Genomic DNA, 13,622 nt, shown 5'->3' on the forward strand with positions numbered 1-13,622 from the left:
GTCCGAGTGACCGTCTGGTTAGAAGCTCAAGGTGTAGAAGGCACTACGGATGTGGTATCCTTTACCGCTGTCGGACTGGATACCATTACACGCAATGTGTACTTGAACATAGGCAGAGAGGTGAGTGATACGAACAGATGAAGAGTCATTGAGATTACGGACAAACCAAATGCAAAACTGTCGAGGTCTTCGACCGGTTATAAACACAAGACCTTGAGCATTCTCTCGCTTAAGTATAACTAAAATAACAGCGCTTATTTTAATGCACAAACAGGACCAAAGAGTCCCTTTACCCCAGCAGAGGGCTACTAATGTTACGGTGGTCAAACTATCAAAAAATGTTCAGGATATAATTACATATTTCCACTGGCATTGATTCCACGCTCTTCTGATCACCAGACGAGTCTTGACCACTACACCACGAAGCGTCTTAACCACTAGTTTTCTTATCCAGTTAATCCACTAAGTTTGTTGCCTGTTCCCAGATCTACGATAACACCCGGCCAGACATTTCCTACTCTTGGAAAGGTGACTGTGAGAATGCCCTCACTCCTGACACCTGCTCCAGAGCATCCTGGGGAATAGAGGCCGTGGTTCAGGACACTGAGTCGGGTAAATAACTTCTCCTTCGTTTCTTCATCATCTTCCTTCCTTTCTAATTGATTAGGGTGTTCATCTGTTCATTTACTCTAATTGTTATGTGTTCACCATAATATGTCAAAATAGGTAGGTAGGATTTTTTTTATTTTATTGTTCAGATCAATTCAATCTCGAGCTCAATAAAATTTGAGCTGAACCCTCCTCGTCTAAAACTTTAGCAGAATAGCTAAAGTTTGTGTCGACTGAGGAGGGAACAGCTCAGGTCATTGGCAACATGAGACCTTGGTTAGACTGCGGGGGTAAAGGGACTTTTCAGTCCTATCCCAGCAGAATAAGCAAGGTATATTCTATTCCAGGGTTGTCCAACCTTAGGGCACCCGAGGGCCGCAAGAGACCAAGGTATTAGAGAGTTGGCGGGCCGCAAAAACTCAACTCACGGGGGGGAGAGATGGCCTGGTGTAATGTAATTATAATTGATGGTACCTAATAGAATTAGAAACTAACTATGAAATTTGTAAGGTAAACTGGGATAATTTTGGATGATCTTCTCCAGTTTTTCAAGCATTTTTGATTTCCATCAGAGTTGTGAAGTAATGATTACTTGATGTAATTAATTCCTAGTTCTAATTACTAGCTCATGTAGTTGTAATCAGTTTGGGCAATTACAAATTACTGCCTACTAAATGTACTGGCGATTACCCATTACATTTCACGAAGTAATTGTATTTGATAGGACCAACTACTAATTCCTAGGAAAGTAATTGAAGTCGCAATTCCGATTACATTTGATGTAATGGGTAGTTAATTACATTGTAATTGGGATTCCAATACCCATTACAAATGAGGTGAGGGTAATATGAGTAGGTGGGTAGCTTGTCGTCAAATGGAGGGGTAAAGCCCCCATCACCAAAGTCCAGTCAGAAATGCACCTTTTTATACCTTTTTTTCGTTTTGTTCTAAATGATAGATGGAGTATTTTTTGTTGCGAGATGGAGTATTTTTTGTTGCGAGCTTTAGCTAAAAAGATATCATCTTGCCATCCAGGGAGGAGGGTGGGCGGGCCGCAAAAACCCAGCGCGGGGGGGGGGGGGGGATGGCCTGGTGTAATGTAATTATAATTGATGGTACCTAATAGAATTAGAAACTAACTATGAAATTTGTAAGGTAAACTGGGATAATTTTTATAAATTTGAAAATTTTCATGCATTAATTATTTTATTTAGTATATTTACTGTTATTTCCCATTTTCGTTCAATTTTTTTAGGCGGGCCTTCGCGGGCCGCAAAAATGAGCTTGCGGGCCGCATGCGGCCCGCGGGCCACGAGTTGGACAAGCCTGTTCTATTCCTTCCATTTTCAGATAGATTTTAATTACAAGGGTGTGTGGTGCCAAATTATCTTCACATTGACTTCATAAGTACCTAAGGGACAAAACTTTCCTTGTAAGTTTTTTTTTTTAATCTATTTCTCTCAGGTTTCAAAGCAATTTTAAAGCTGATACACTTTAGTTTGCATATATTTGTTTGGACATTTTATTTCAGATTTTTACTTTTTTTCTCCCTTGTTCTCATTTTCCAAACAGGTCTCCTGAAAGTAATTTCAAAACCATTCCCCCTCCGGTTTCGAAGCAACTTCATAGCCGGTACTAGAGAGGCAGTCAAAGTTCAATATGTATCCAGCTGTTGCTTCCCCAAAGTGGATCTGATAGCATATGATGTGAAAGGCAATGTGAACAAGTATACCATCAATGTTGAAAATCGTAAGTTTTGTCCTCACTTATGCCATTTTCTGCATCAATGTCTTTCCTTGTTTTTATCTCCTTCCTTGTATGGTTGTCTTTCATAATTTTATTTGCCTTGTTCCTTCCTCCTTTTTTTCCCTATCCCCTCTTCTGCTATGGAAATTTATCTGTCAGAATGTGATGAAAATTAAATTGAGTCTGTTATTTTTTTTTTTTTTTTCTGTACTCAATAGTCTCAATTTTGAACTAAGAAATTTGACCAATAATAGAACAAAGACTAAGTCTGGCTCATGTTGGGCAGAAAATAATCAAATTTCAATAGATGCCTACTAGGTGGTGTATTCTGAGAATAGATACCACTGCAATAAGAAGGGCTACAACAAGGGCTTTCAGTGGCTCTGGAAAATGAAAAATCTTGATCTACCTATAACAATAGGTCTGGCTGACCAAGAATGACTTCACCTATAATGTCCACCTGTTTTCTTACTTGTTTCAGGTTGGCTCAGTTGGTCTCAAATACTGGTAATTGTATTCGGGTCAATCCTACTCATCATAGTGCTAATTCTGATTGGATATGCTATAGCCAGATGTATTCAAGTGCGGAGAAGGAGAAACTTTTTGGGAGAATAATATTTTCTAAATTTACTTCTTTTGCAACTGAGAAATTTGAATTAAAATATAAAGTGATGTTTTTTTAAATAAAATTTTGCATGTAGTTTTTCATACTCTCTGTATACTAGATTTATTCAGAAATCTTCAGGACTGGATGGATATCACACTATACCCTTGCTGTCTGCTAAGTAGTACATTTTTAACCCAGTCAAAATATCCCCCCCCCTCCCCCTCTTTGTACCTGGGTACTTACTTATTTGGACTTCTTTGTTTTCTCTTATGAGATCAAGAACAATCAAATACTTAATTGGGAGCATGGTTAGCCCAGTAGTAACATTCTCTTGCTTGCATGCATGATTGAAGAATTGAAGTTCACAATTTATCAAAAGTGATTGTAAGATCAGTAAAATGACTTGTACGAGATAAATTGTACAATAATTCATTGGGTACTTGTTCAGAAGTAACATCAATGGAAAATTGCTACAAAAAGGACCAGCACAAATGAGCAGTGACCAGTGTTATTATAGGGTTAGGTTAAATGCAAAAAAAGAGCTTTCACAATTTGAGCAGTGACCAGTGTTATTATAGGGTTAGGTTAAACACAACAAAAAGGAGATTTCATGATTGTGACTTCTGAATAATTACCAATCATTGGATGAATAACAGGCTAAAAGGAAAATGTCCACATCTAGATAAGAAACTTAGGTCTAAAAGTGTCCACTGGCAGTAGGTAATGTTGTGCAAGTTGACTTCAAAAGAAATGCTGTGTACATACAGAAAGTCATAGGAAAGGCTCTTGTGCAATATCTATTGCCAATGGACATTTAAGTATCTCAAGAATTCATTACTTTACCTGTTGTCTGGCTCTCATTCAAACATACGGGCACCAAAATTGGACTTTGCTCGACATCAAATGGCAATCCCGATGCAGCAGCTCGCAGAAGGGGATTGACTTTGCTGGTGATTGGTCTCGTGGGGTCGAACTTTCCCGACTTTCCTGTCGAATTGTTGTTATCAGCCATTCTTTGTTATCATTTAAATAAACTTTTCAACGATTTTCAACTTTTCCTGTAAAAAAAAATAGAAAAAAGATACGAAAAACACACATAAGTGATAAAGTTATCAGCATATCAGCTGATGCAGGCTCTGTTCACAACGGTGACGAAATGAAATGGGCGGCTTTGGTCAGATGTAAAATTCTATTAAAAAAATTAACCCGATTTTTTTCTATTTTTTTCCTACAAAATAAACGAATAGGTAATTAAAAATTAAAAAAAAAATCAAAGAACTAAATTATTAAATTTATATGAATGGATATTTCAATAAAACTAATTAATTAATATTATACAATTATACTTTATTTATATTTATACCGTTCCCGAGATTTTTTTTTCCTTTTCCAAGAGCACCTGGCGACGGAACCCCATTTTTGTTTTGCTGCAGAGCCACAATTTTTTTTCTCTGTTGTGTTCTGTTGTTTTGGGTGTTGGGTGTTTTCCTTTTTCAACTTTTCGATTTGAGTTTTGGAAAAATTTTGACAAAAAATTGATAAAAGGAATTAAATTAAATTAATATTTTATAGGAATTACAACTTTTCAACGATTTTTACGATTTTCAACTTTTCCTGTAAAAAAAAAGATACGAAAAACACACATCAAAAGTGATAAAGTTATCAGCATATCAGCTGATGCAGGCTCGGTTCACAACGGTGACGAAATGAAATGGGCGGCTTTGGTCAGATGTAAAATTCTATTAAAAAAATTAACCCGATTTTTTTCTATTTTTTGTTACTGAAGCTGTCCAAATATGACTTTCTCCTATTAATTAGACTGAAATACTTCGAGAAACACAGGGAGACTAGGAAATTATAAAATATTCACTCGCATCTCAGATCTTACAGAATGAATTAATGAATAATGAAAAATACCGTGAAACGAACCCTCATTACTCTGAGGGTGTGTTTATGAACAGGGCTGAGATGAGCTCGGACAACGTGAGATAGCTGTCCCGGCGGCAATTTTTAAAATTCATTTTATATAAAAAAAATCAAAGAACCAAATTATTAAATTTATATGAATGGATATTTCAATAAAACTAATTAATTTATTAATTAATATTACTTTTATACGTACCATTCTCGAGTTTTTTTCCTTTAACGCACCTGGCGACGGAACCCCATTTTTGTTTTTGCTGCAGAGCCACAATTTTTTTTCTCTGTTGTGTTCTGTTGTTTTGGGTGTTGGGTGTTTTCCTTTTTCATTTTCAACTTTTCGATTTGAGTTTTGGAAAAATTTTGACAAAAAATTGATAAAAGGAATTAAATTAAATTAATATTTTATAGGAATTAACAAAAATGGGAGCTTCTGCTATTCCTGTCATCCTCATGACGGCCCTCTGGGGTTGTGTTGGAATCGTTCTACCTCTCTTCGTACCCAAGGGAGTAAACAGAGGGTAAGTTCCAATATACCCACCCTCCCGAGATAGAAACAGGGAGGCAACCAAGCAACTTAACCTTTTGCGGACAGATTCATGTGTCACATGAAATCATGGTTCCGCCATTATGGTAGGAGAAATATAACTTAAATCTGGCGATACGGTAGGATTCATGTCCAGCATGAAGCTACAGATTTACTCGCTACGGTCGGCTTGATTTTTACAGATAGGAGGCGTTACGGTAGGACGTGCCTAGGAACTTGTGTATCTTTTGCTCCTTTCAAATGCAGACTGAAAAGCCGGTGTTTGTTTATTATGATTCCAAAGCATTCGGAATTATAGTCCGAAGATTTCCGAAGAAGACAAAAAAAACCAGATGTTTCTATCTCAACTAGGAAAAAAAAGAAAATAAATTAAAAGCGAGGGAACAATTTCATGTGTGACATGAAGCCTACCACAAATCGCTTTTCGGAGGTTTCATGTCTCACATGAATCCTACCGTATTTGAAAAAAATGTTTTGTTTACGTCTGACTGTAACAACAGCGCTTGAGTTTCATGTGGGACATGAATCCTACCGTAAGAGCGATTCTGGTGAAATTGATTCTGTACGCAACAACTTAAGAAAGTGGTTGAATGCTGCATACCTACCTTGGGGTGAAACATACATTTCTGTGAATTTTGTTTTCTGTCACACACCAAAACTCGGATGGTCATATTGGTGGTGTAGTGGTGAATACACTTGCCTTTGTCACAATTTCAGGTGGTAAATGGTACAATGCCAGGCAAATCAGGCAATGTTCCATTTCCCTGTTTACCACCATGAAAATTGTGAAAGGAAACTATGTGATTAGTTATTCCTAGGTCTACCATCTTGTGCTGAATAGGTTACCTTGTTTTATTTCAGGATTCTGCAACTGGTCCTCATGTTAACAGCAGCTACATGTTGGCTCTTGTAAGTATTCTTTGTCCTCAAGGCCAGGCACTCATTATCAGGTTGACCTGACAGGTGCACCTGATGTCAGTTATACCTGATAGTGTGTGGCAGCAATAATATATTAATGAGGCAATCTGATACCTGAAGAAAATTTGATCAGGTCTACCATCCTGTGCTGAATAGGTTACCTCGTTTTGTTTCAGGATTCTGCAACTGGTCCTCATGTTAACAGCGGCTACATGTTGGCTCTTGTAAGTATTCTTTGTCCTCAAGGCAGGCACTCATTATCAGGTTGACCTGAGAGGTGCACCTGATGTCAGTTATACCTGATAGTGTGTGGCAGCAATAATATATTAATGAGGCAATCTGATACCTGAAGAAAATTTGATCAGTTTTGACTGACAGACCTGATGAGTATGTGGTGGTTCTATCTGGTACACCTAATCGGTTCTCAGCTATCTTTGGCCAGCCACTCATAATCAGGTAGACCTGATAGTGTGGTTGCTCATCAGGTGTCAGGTATACCTGATCAGGAGAACTGATCAGTTGTACCTGTCAGGTCTAGCTGATAGTGAATGGCTGGCCCAAGTCTCTTGTTAACTCTCAGCTAAACTTGGGTATTAACTTGTATACATATATTATTATTATTTTTTGTCTATGATGTAGTCCTATTTGAAAGAGTTACTATGAGTTTTTCTTCTCCAGTTTGCTCTTTGTATGGTCAAATCATTAATTTTGTTCTTGCTTCATTTATTTTCAGTTGGCTGTGCTGTTACATGGCTCAAATGAACCCCCTCATTGGACCTAAGCTGTCAAATAAAACTCTTCTGTTGATAGCAAAAGAATGGGTAAGTTTTTTTTTTTTCCATTAGGCACTTTAACACTTGCATGTTGTTCATGCCAAGTTTGGTCTGATAATAACCTGTATAACTACATTTCTACCAAGGTATGTAGATGTTTTAGAGGTGTGTAGATAGTAAGCCCCAGGAACTAAAAACAACCTCACATACCTACTATTTTTACCTTACCTATCTTATTTCATTGTGTTTATTATGTTTCAGGGAAATAAAATTCCAGACCTCTAAGACAAGTAGGTACCCCTCAAAAGAAGAAAAGTTCTGTGTACATTATTTTTCTTTATATCCTGTGGCATAAATTTTATTATCATGTATCCCTTGTAAATATTACAAATTGTAGATAGTAAAATAATAGAGTACCTACATTTTATCACTATCTTCTCAATTTGGATTATTTGCGATACTGAGCCCCTGTTTGAGCAAGAGTATCTGTTGTAACTTTGTAAGAAATGTCATAAATTCACATGGCTGTGGGTTCCAAAAAGCAGGCTGGGCTTATTTATTTGGATTTTCTTTTTAAGGTTATCTATTTCATTTTATCTTTATAAACTGAGACAGAGAGGGGCAATCTATGAAAGTACATATTTAGTGAATTTGTACATGATTTTCTACTTTCCTTATCCTATAGGAAGGAAAGTAATGTAATTGGGTCAAATTTTTGATGGTCAGTTTTTAGTGCCAAAACACGTTTTGAGGTCCCTAGAGCCTAAATCCAAAGTTTCAGCGTGTGTCTGTCTGTAAACAAAATATCTCGAGAACGGTAAGAGCTAGAGACTTGAAATTTGGTATGTTTCCGTGTGTGTGTCTGTCTGTCCTTCTGTCTGTCTGTAAACAAAATATCTCGAGAACAGTAAGAGCTAGAGACTTGAAATTTTGTATGTGTGTGTCTACCTGTAAATGAGATATCTTGAGAACGGTAAGAGCTAGAGATCTGAAATTTGGCATGAATCTGTCAAATGTGACAAGGATGCGACACAAAACTTTTGTTTAAGATCAATGCAACGCTTGGCGGCATTTTAGCGGTTTTTGGTGTAATTTAACAATATCTTGGGAACAGTATGAGGTAGAGACCTGAAAGTTGTTATGTGTTTCATAAATGTGACAAAGATGCAACACAAAACGTTTGGTTCAGGTAGGTGCTGCGGTTGGCGGTATTTTGACCTCTTTAGGCGGTTTTTGACCGTTTTTTTGGCAGTTTTTGGCTATACTGACTTAACGGTTAGAGATATTGTAAAAGTTAGGTTAAGGAAAGTTGTGTGATGTTCACACCAGATATTTTTTTTTTTCTTCACTACCATCATCCTGAACAAAATATTTACATGGGGAAAATATTTACAAACAGCCATACTTTGACATTTTCTTCAAACAGCAGTTTTATTTGCTTTGATGACAATTGAACCCAGATCAAGAATTTGAATATATTCACTAGCCCCATCCTGTAACCTTGCATTACATTCAGCTAATTTCTCCAAGATGAGAGCTTTCTGTTTATCACTTAGACTACTTGCTGACATGACAATATCATGGAACTGATCAAACAGTTGTGTGGCAGAGTATGCTTCTAAGATAAGATCTTCAATGTATTTCTCCAGAACTTGAAATGAATCAACCTTGAGAAGTTTCTCAATCCATGGGTTCGGAATAACACCAGTAACTTCGAGTACATCTTCATTGACAATCCCTTCTCCTCCTTTCAGTCTAGCACAGGACTGAAGACAAGTGATGGCTCTTCTCATGTCACCACCTGAAGTTTCAACTAATGTCTCCAGGGCTTTGAAATCACACATGACACTCTCTTGCTCACAAATATATTGAAGTCTTGTCAGCATGGTATTCTCAGCAAGTGGTTTAAATCTGAACTTGGAACATCTTGAGGTCAATGGTTGTATTATACAACTGACATAGTTACAGATAAGACAAAACCGAGTGGATTTGGTTTCTTTCTCCATAGTTCTCCTCAGAGCTGCTTGTGCTGCATGAGTCATGGAATCTGCTTCGTCCAGGATTACTATTTTGAATGGAGGACAAGGTTTACCATCTTGATTAAATCCTGAAGCCGTTTGCTGAGCAAATGTTTTGACTTTGTCTCGAATAACTTGAATTCCTCTGTCATCAGAAGCGTTGAGTTCAAGAATTCTTTCTCTGTACATATCACCAAATAGTTGATGGCAAGCAGCAATCATGGTACTAGTTTTACCTGTCCCGGGTGGCCCATAGAACAAGAAATGAGGAAGATCAGCCCCTGACAAGCATTTCTTCAACACTGAAACAACTTCTTGCTGTTCTATAACATCATCAATGGTTTTGGGACGGTACTTTTCAACCCAAGGCACAGGTTTGTTTCTAGTTTTACCTGAGGTGGATACAGATGTTTTTGAACTACTAGGAGCATCCTTACCAAGTTTGCCAGTCCTCAAAAATGCTTCCATTTAGGTTTGGGTTCTGCAATGGGTGGATAGGTTTACTGAAGCTGTCCAAATATGACTTTCTCCTATTAGACTGAAATACTTCGAGAAACACAGGGAGACTAGGAAATTATAAAATATTCACTCGCATCTCAGATCTTACACCATACAGAATGAAAAATTTATGAAACCGTGAATTCCGTGAAACGAACCCTCATTACCATTACTCTGAGCTGAGTACGAGTAGCTGCTAGTTGCTAGTTGAGAACGAACCATTTCTATTTTCCCGCGCTTGTTTTGATACCTTGTTTGAGAAGCTAGCATATTTTCCCAACAACTAAAAAGTTGCAACCGATTTCCAGTGCTCCGGCGTTTTGGCTCCGGCCTCCGGCTTGAAAACCCGATCGTCACTGCCGGATATTTCTAACCTCAAAATTCAACGTGTTGAAATGTTTATTTTTTTCCTTACATTTTTGATTTTTGAAAAAATGGAAAAACCAACTTTGAATATTGAAAAGTGATTTCATTAAGTTCATTAATAATTAATCTCTTTACTGTGACACAAGCTTGCAAATGTTCTAAATAACTACAAGAAAAATGTCTTTCTTCATTCGCAATAAAAAACCTGCTGCCACTAATAACAATAGTCTTAAATCTAAAAAGAGGAAATTCAGTGAGAAACCCACAAAATCCAAGAAAACAGTGAAACCTGATTTGGACGAAGAGCTTACTAGTGATGAAGATGATGAGGGCATTGGATTTGACTCACAGGACTTTGAGGAACATTCAGAGGTTGAAGAAGATCTCACCGAGCAGGAACGGAAGGTAATACTAGCTAAGAAATATCTCGAGGAGATTGAAAAAGTTGAAAAGGAAAAACTCAATGACTCAAAAGACAAACATGTTCTAAAGAAATTGGAGACAGTTGTGCTAGAACAAGAAGGAAAGTTGAGAGTGAATATAGCAGATAGGTTAGCTAATGCAACAGTTGTGTGTACCAAGTTCAATGGTAAACCTCATAGAGCCTCTATTACATGTATAGCTGTGACTTCTGATAGTAAACATGTCTATTCTGCTTGTAAAGATGGTATCATAATCAAATGGTTACTCGAAACAAGAAGTAAAGTTTGCAGCTCACCATTTGTAAAAACCGATAGAAAGTCTTATCCACCCATCCTAGCATTAGCTGTTGCTAATAATAATGAGCTTGTAGCATCTGGAGACAATAATTCCAATATTAAATTATGGTCCTCTAGCCTGGAGCATTTACATACATTCACTGGACACAAAGCCCCTATCACTGGGTTAGCTATTAGTTTTGAATGTGATACACTGTATTCCAGTTCTAATGATAGAAGTATCAAAGTGTGGAACATTGAGGACCGAGCCTATGTAGAAACATTATTTGGTCATCAGTCAGCCATTACCAGTCTAGACATTCTTGCCAAGAACAGAGTGATCTCTTCTGGTGGAACAGACAAAAGTGTGAGAGTATGGAAGATTCAAGAAGAATCTCAGCTTGTGTTCAATGGTCACTCGAGAGGTATTGACATGACTAGGAGAGTGAATGATCAACAGTTTATAACATGTGGAGAAGATGGAACATTAAGTCTATGGAGTATTCTGAAGAAAGTCCCTACACACACCATACCTGTTGCACATGGCTATGACAGTTCCAGCTCCGAACCTAACTGGATTACATCTGTTGCATGTCTGCACAACTCGGATCTAGTTGCATCAGGATCTTATGATGGTTGTGTGAAACTGTGGAAAATTACACCAAAGAGAACTCTGGAATTCCTGCAAGACATACCTCTGTCTGGTGTAATCAATAGTTTAGTTTTCACAAGTGATCACAAACATCTTGTTGCTGGTATAGGTACTGAACATAGGTTTGGCAGATGGAAAACTATCAAAGGGGTAAAGAATACAGTGGCAATTATTGATATACAACTGAAGTGAATCAGTTGATGGCTCTATTGTGAAGATTAGCCCTCCATATGCACTTCACCTCTACAAAACCCAGTGGTGTCTATGTAATGATGATCTGATCCAATTGGTTATGATTGTATTTGAGATAGGACTCATATGAACTCTCACAATCATGCTTTCAGCCTTTTGGAATCTGTTCAGGTTGTGCTATGAGAAAAAAAAACCTTTGTATCTAAATTGTTTGTTTTCCATATTTATTGTAAATAAATCCAATATCTACACTTTACTCGTTGATATCTTGATCTTTTAAATTATTGATAATGTCACCCACATCTGTCTTTGGAGTACAAAATAAGTAGGCAATAGTAGATTTTGTTGAAATCAAATAAAATTAATTTTGGTCTTATGTATTTATATTTACTAATGTATTTACAGTCAACTTGTATGTACATATATGAAAATCATATCTAAGAAGGAAAAATAACACTTATAAACAAAGCTAAGTAGATACTCCTAAAAAAACTGAGATACAAAAGATAGAAAATGACATAGGTATTAATATTCAAAATCCTGCATTAGATACAAAAAAAAAAAAAAAAAAAAAATAATAAAAGGTGAATAGCAGGGCTTTAGCTTCTCTCTTCCTTGCTGTCCTATGCTCTTTCGGTCGGAAGGTCGTCTTTGGCTTATAATAGGGGTAGTCCTATTTTAGGCGGGCCCGCCCTTAGCTTGGGCGGCCCTGGATCGGCGCGGAATGTTCCGTCTGCGTGATGGTGTCTGATTGGATGATTCCGCACCGTGAATTGGAATAGAGATTAGAGAAAATTATTACACTATGGGGATTTCAACACTTTAGAGAGACGAAATTGGGTGGTATATCGGAGTAATAAGACTAAAACTAATAAGGAAATAATAACACATTAAACAAACATAAAAGGTCGCAGCACGTTCCATTGGGTCTGAACACGAGATCCTCCCTGGTGTGCACCCTATATGCTAGAAAGCTATAGATAGTCACTCGGAAACGGTCACGTATCTCTGACAAAGCGTGAGGGTATGTCGTCACGCTACATTACCATACCATGGTGATGCCATGCCAACAAACCGTCAAGCGATTATTTCTGCCCCTCAGTCTTTTCAGGTCAGTGGAATGAACCTTATATGAATACACCACAAGATAATAGTAATACAATAGTATGTAGTTAAAAATTAAGATGAACATGCTCGGATCGTACATACACGTTTGATACGACGCCCTACTCAATATGTCGAATGTATCCTGCTTCAAAAAAAGTTGTGTTCTCCAAACTATCTCCCTCAGACATTGTTGACTCCAAGAGCAGTAGGCTTTAATCTTCTCTGTCTATCCATACTCTTCTCGGTCGCAAGCTCTTGTTGGAGTAGATAAATTAGTCCTATTTCAAAGTGAGGCCCGCCGTTGGGCTCTGGGCAAGAGAGGGGAGGAAACTAAATGACACGTTGGGTAGCGATACTTATTTTGAGACAAGATTAGATACTGCATGTAATGATCTTTACACAAACAGGAAAATTTGAGATAATACAAAACGCGACAAACACAAAACATATTCTGCAGATTTTAATTGAGTAATAACTTTTTGGATACACTCGTGTAACAAACAAAATCTTCCAACTACCATCTCTAACGGCATCCGTTATTAAAAGCGGGGAACGAAACATTAGAAGACACATAAAACACTATTGTACATTAATATTTGTTATTTGCTCATTTAGTATTATAGTTCAATTATAAAGCGACAATTATTTCGCCGGTCACCGACAGTCGTCAAATTTGGAATATTACAAGTCACGATGTTAGCGAGTATGCTAAAACTGGTTAAGGGATGAGATTGAGGCGTGAACGAGAAGTAAAGCTCATCGGTGTTTAACAGAGGTTCTGTCGTACGAACGGACACATTTAAACCGACCAACGGTCTGTAAGTAACGTCGGTATGGAGTGTACAACAAAATTGGGCTCTGTGTAGCAATTCTTTGAGGGGCTGTGACACCGACTACGGAAACTTAGAGTTGACACTAGTTTCTTTAATTCCTTTGTGCGCGTAACGAATTAACAAAATTTGTACTCTTAC

General features: G+C 37.5%; 2 protein-coding genes and 1 pseudogene across 3 annotated transcripts in view; 2 read left to right on the top strand and 1 right to left on the bottom strand.

Moving 5' to 3' along the window:
* The first annotated feature begins 5,205 nt into the window (after nt 1–5,205).
* The window catches only part of LOC103520857 (V-type proton ATPase subunit e 2-like), a 12,106-nt gene continuing 3,689 nt past the window's right edge, over nt 5,206–13,622 (top strand). The window contains exons 1-4 of one of the 2 annotated variants that reach the window (XM_008485954.3): nt 5,209–5,403; nt 6,291–6,338; nt 7,081–7,168; nt 7,382–7,644. In XM_008485954.3, the coding sequence (XP_008484176.1) occupies nt 5,306–5,403; nt 6,291–6,338; nt 7,081–7,168; nt 7,382–7,405 (258 nt within the window). In that variant the 5' untranslated portion in view covers nt 5,209–5,305 and the 3' untranslated portion in view covers nt 7,406–7,644. Of the gene's footprint in view, nt 5,404–6,290; nt 6,339–7,080; nt 7,169–7,381; nt 7,645–13,622 lie in introns of those variants that run through there. The other variant, XM_008485955.3, reaches the window with a different exon arrangement.
* LOC103520856 lies at nt 8,453–9,739 on the bottom strand (annotated as a pseudogene).
* Nucleotides 10,054–11,808, top strand: LOC103520855 (U3 small nucleolar RNA-interacting protein 2). The gene has a single exon (XM_008485952.3). It carries the CDS (start codon nt 10,180–10,182, stop codon nt 11,542–11,544), a length of 1,365 nt encoding a protein of 454 aa, XP_008484174.1. The 5' UTR covers nt 10,054–10,179; the 3' UTR covers nt 11,545–11,808.

Source organism: Diaphorina citri, unplaced genomic scaffold (assembly GCF_000475195.1).
Source record: "Diaphorina citri unplaced genomic scaffold, Diaci psyllid genome assembly version 1.1 scaffold4182, whole genome shotgun sequence".
Lineage (NCBI taxonomy): Eukaryota > Metazoa > Arthropoda > Insecta > Hemiptera > Psyllidae > Diaphorina > Diaphorina citri.

Excerpts from the sequence above, each read along its gene's own strand:
- LOC103520855 (XM_008485952.3), top strand. The coding sequence starts at position 10,180 with ATGTCTTTCTTCATTCGCAATAAAAAACCTGCTGCCACTAATAACAAT.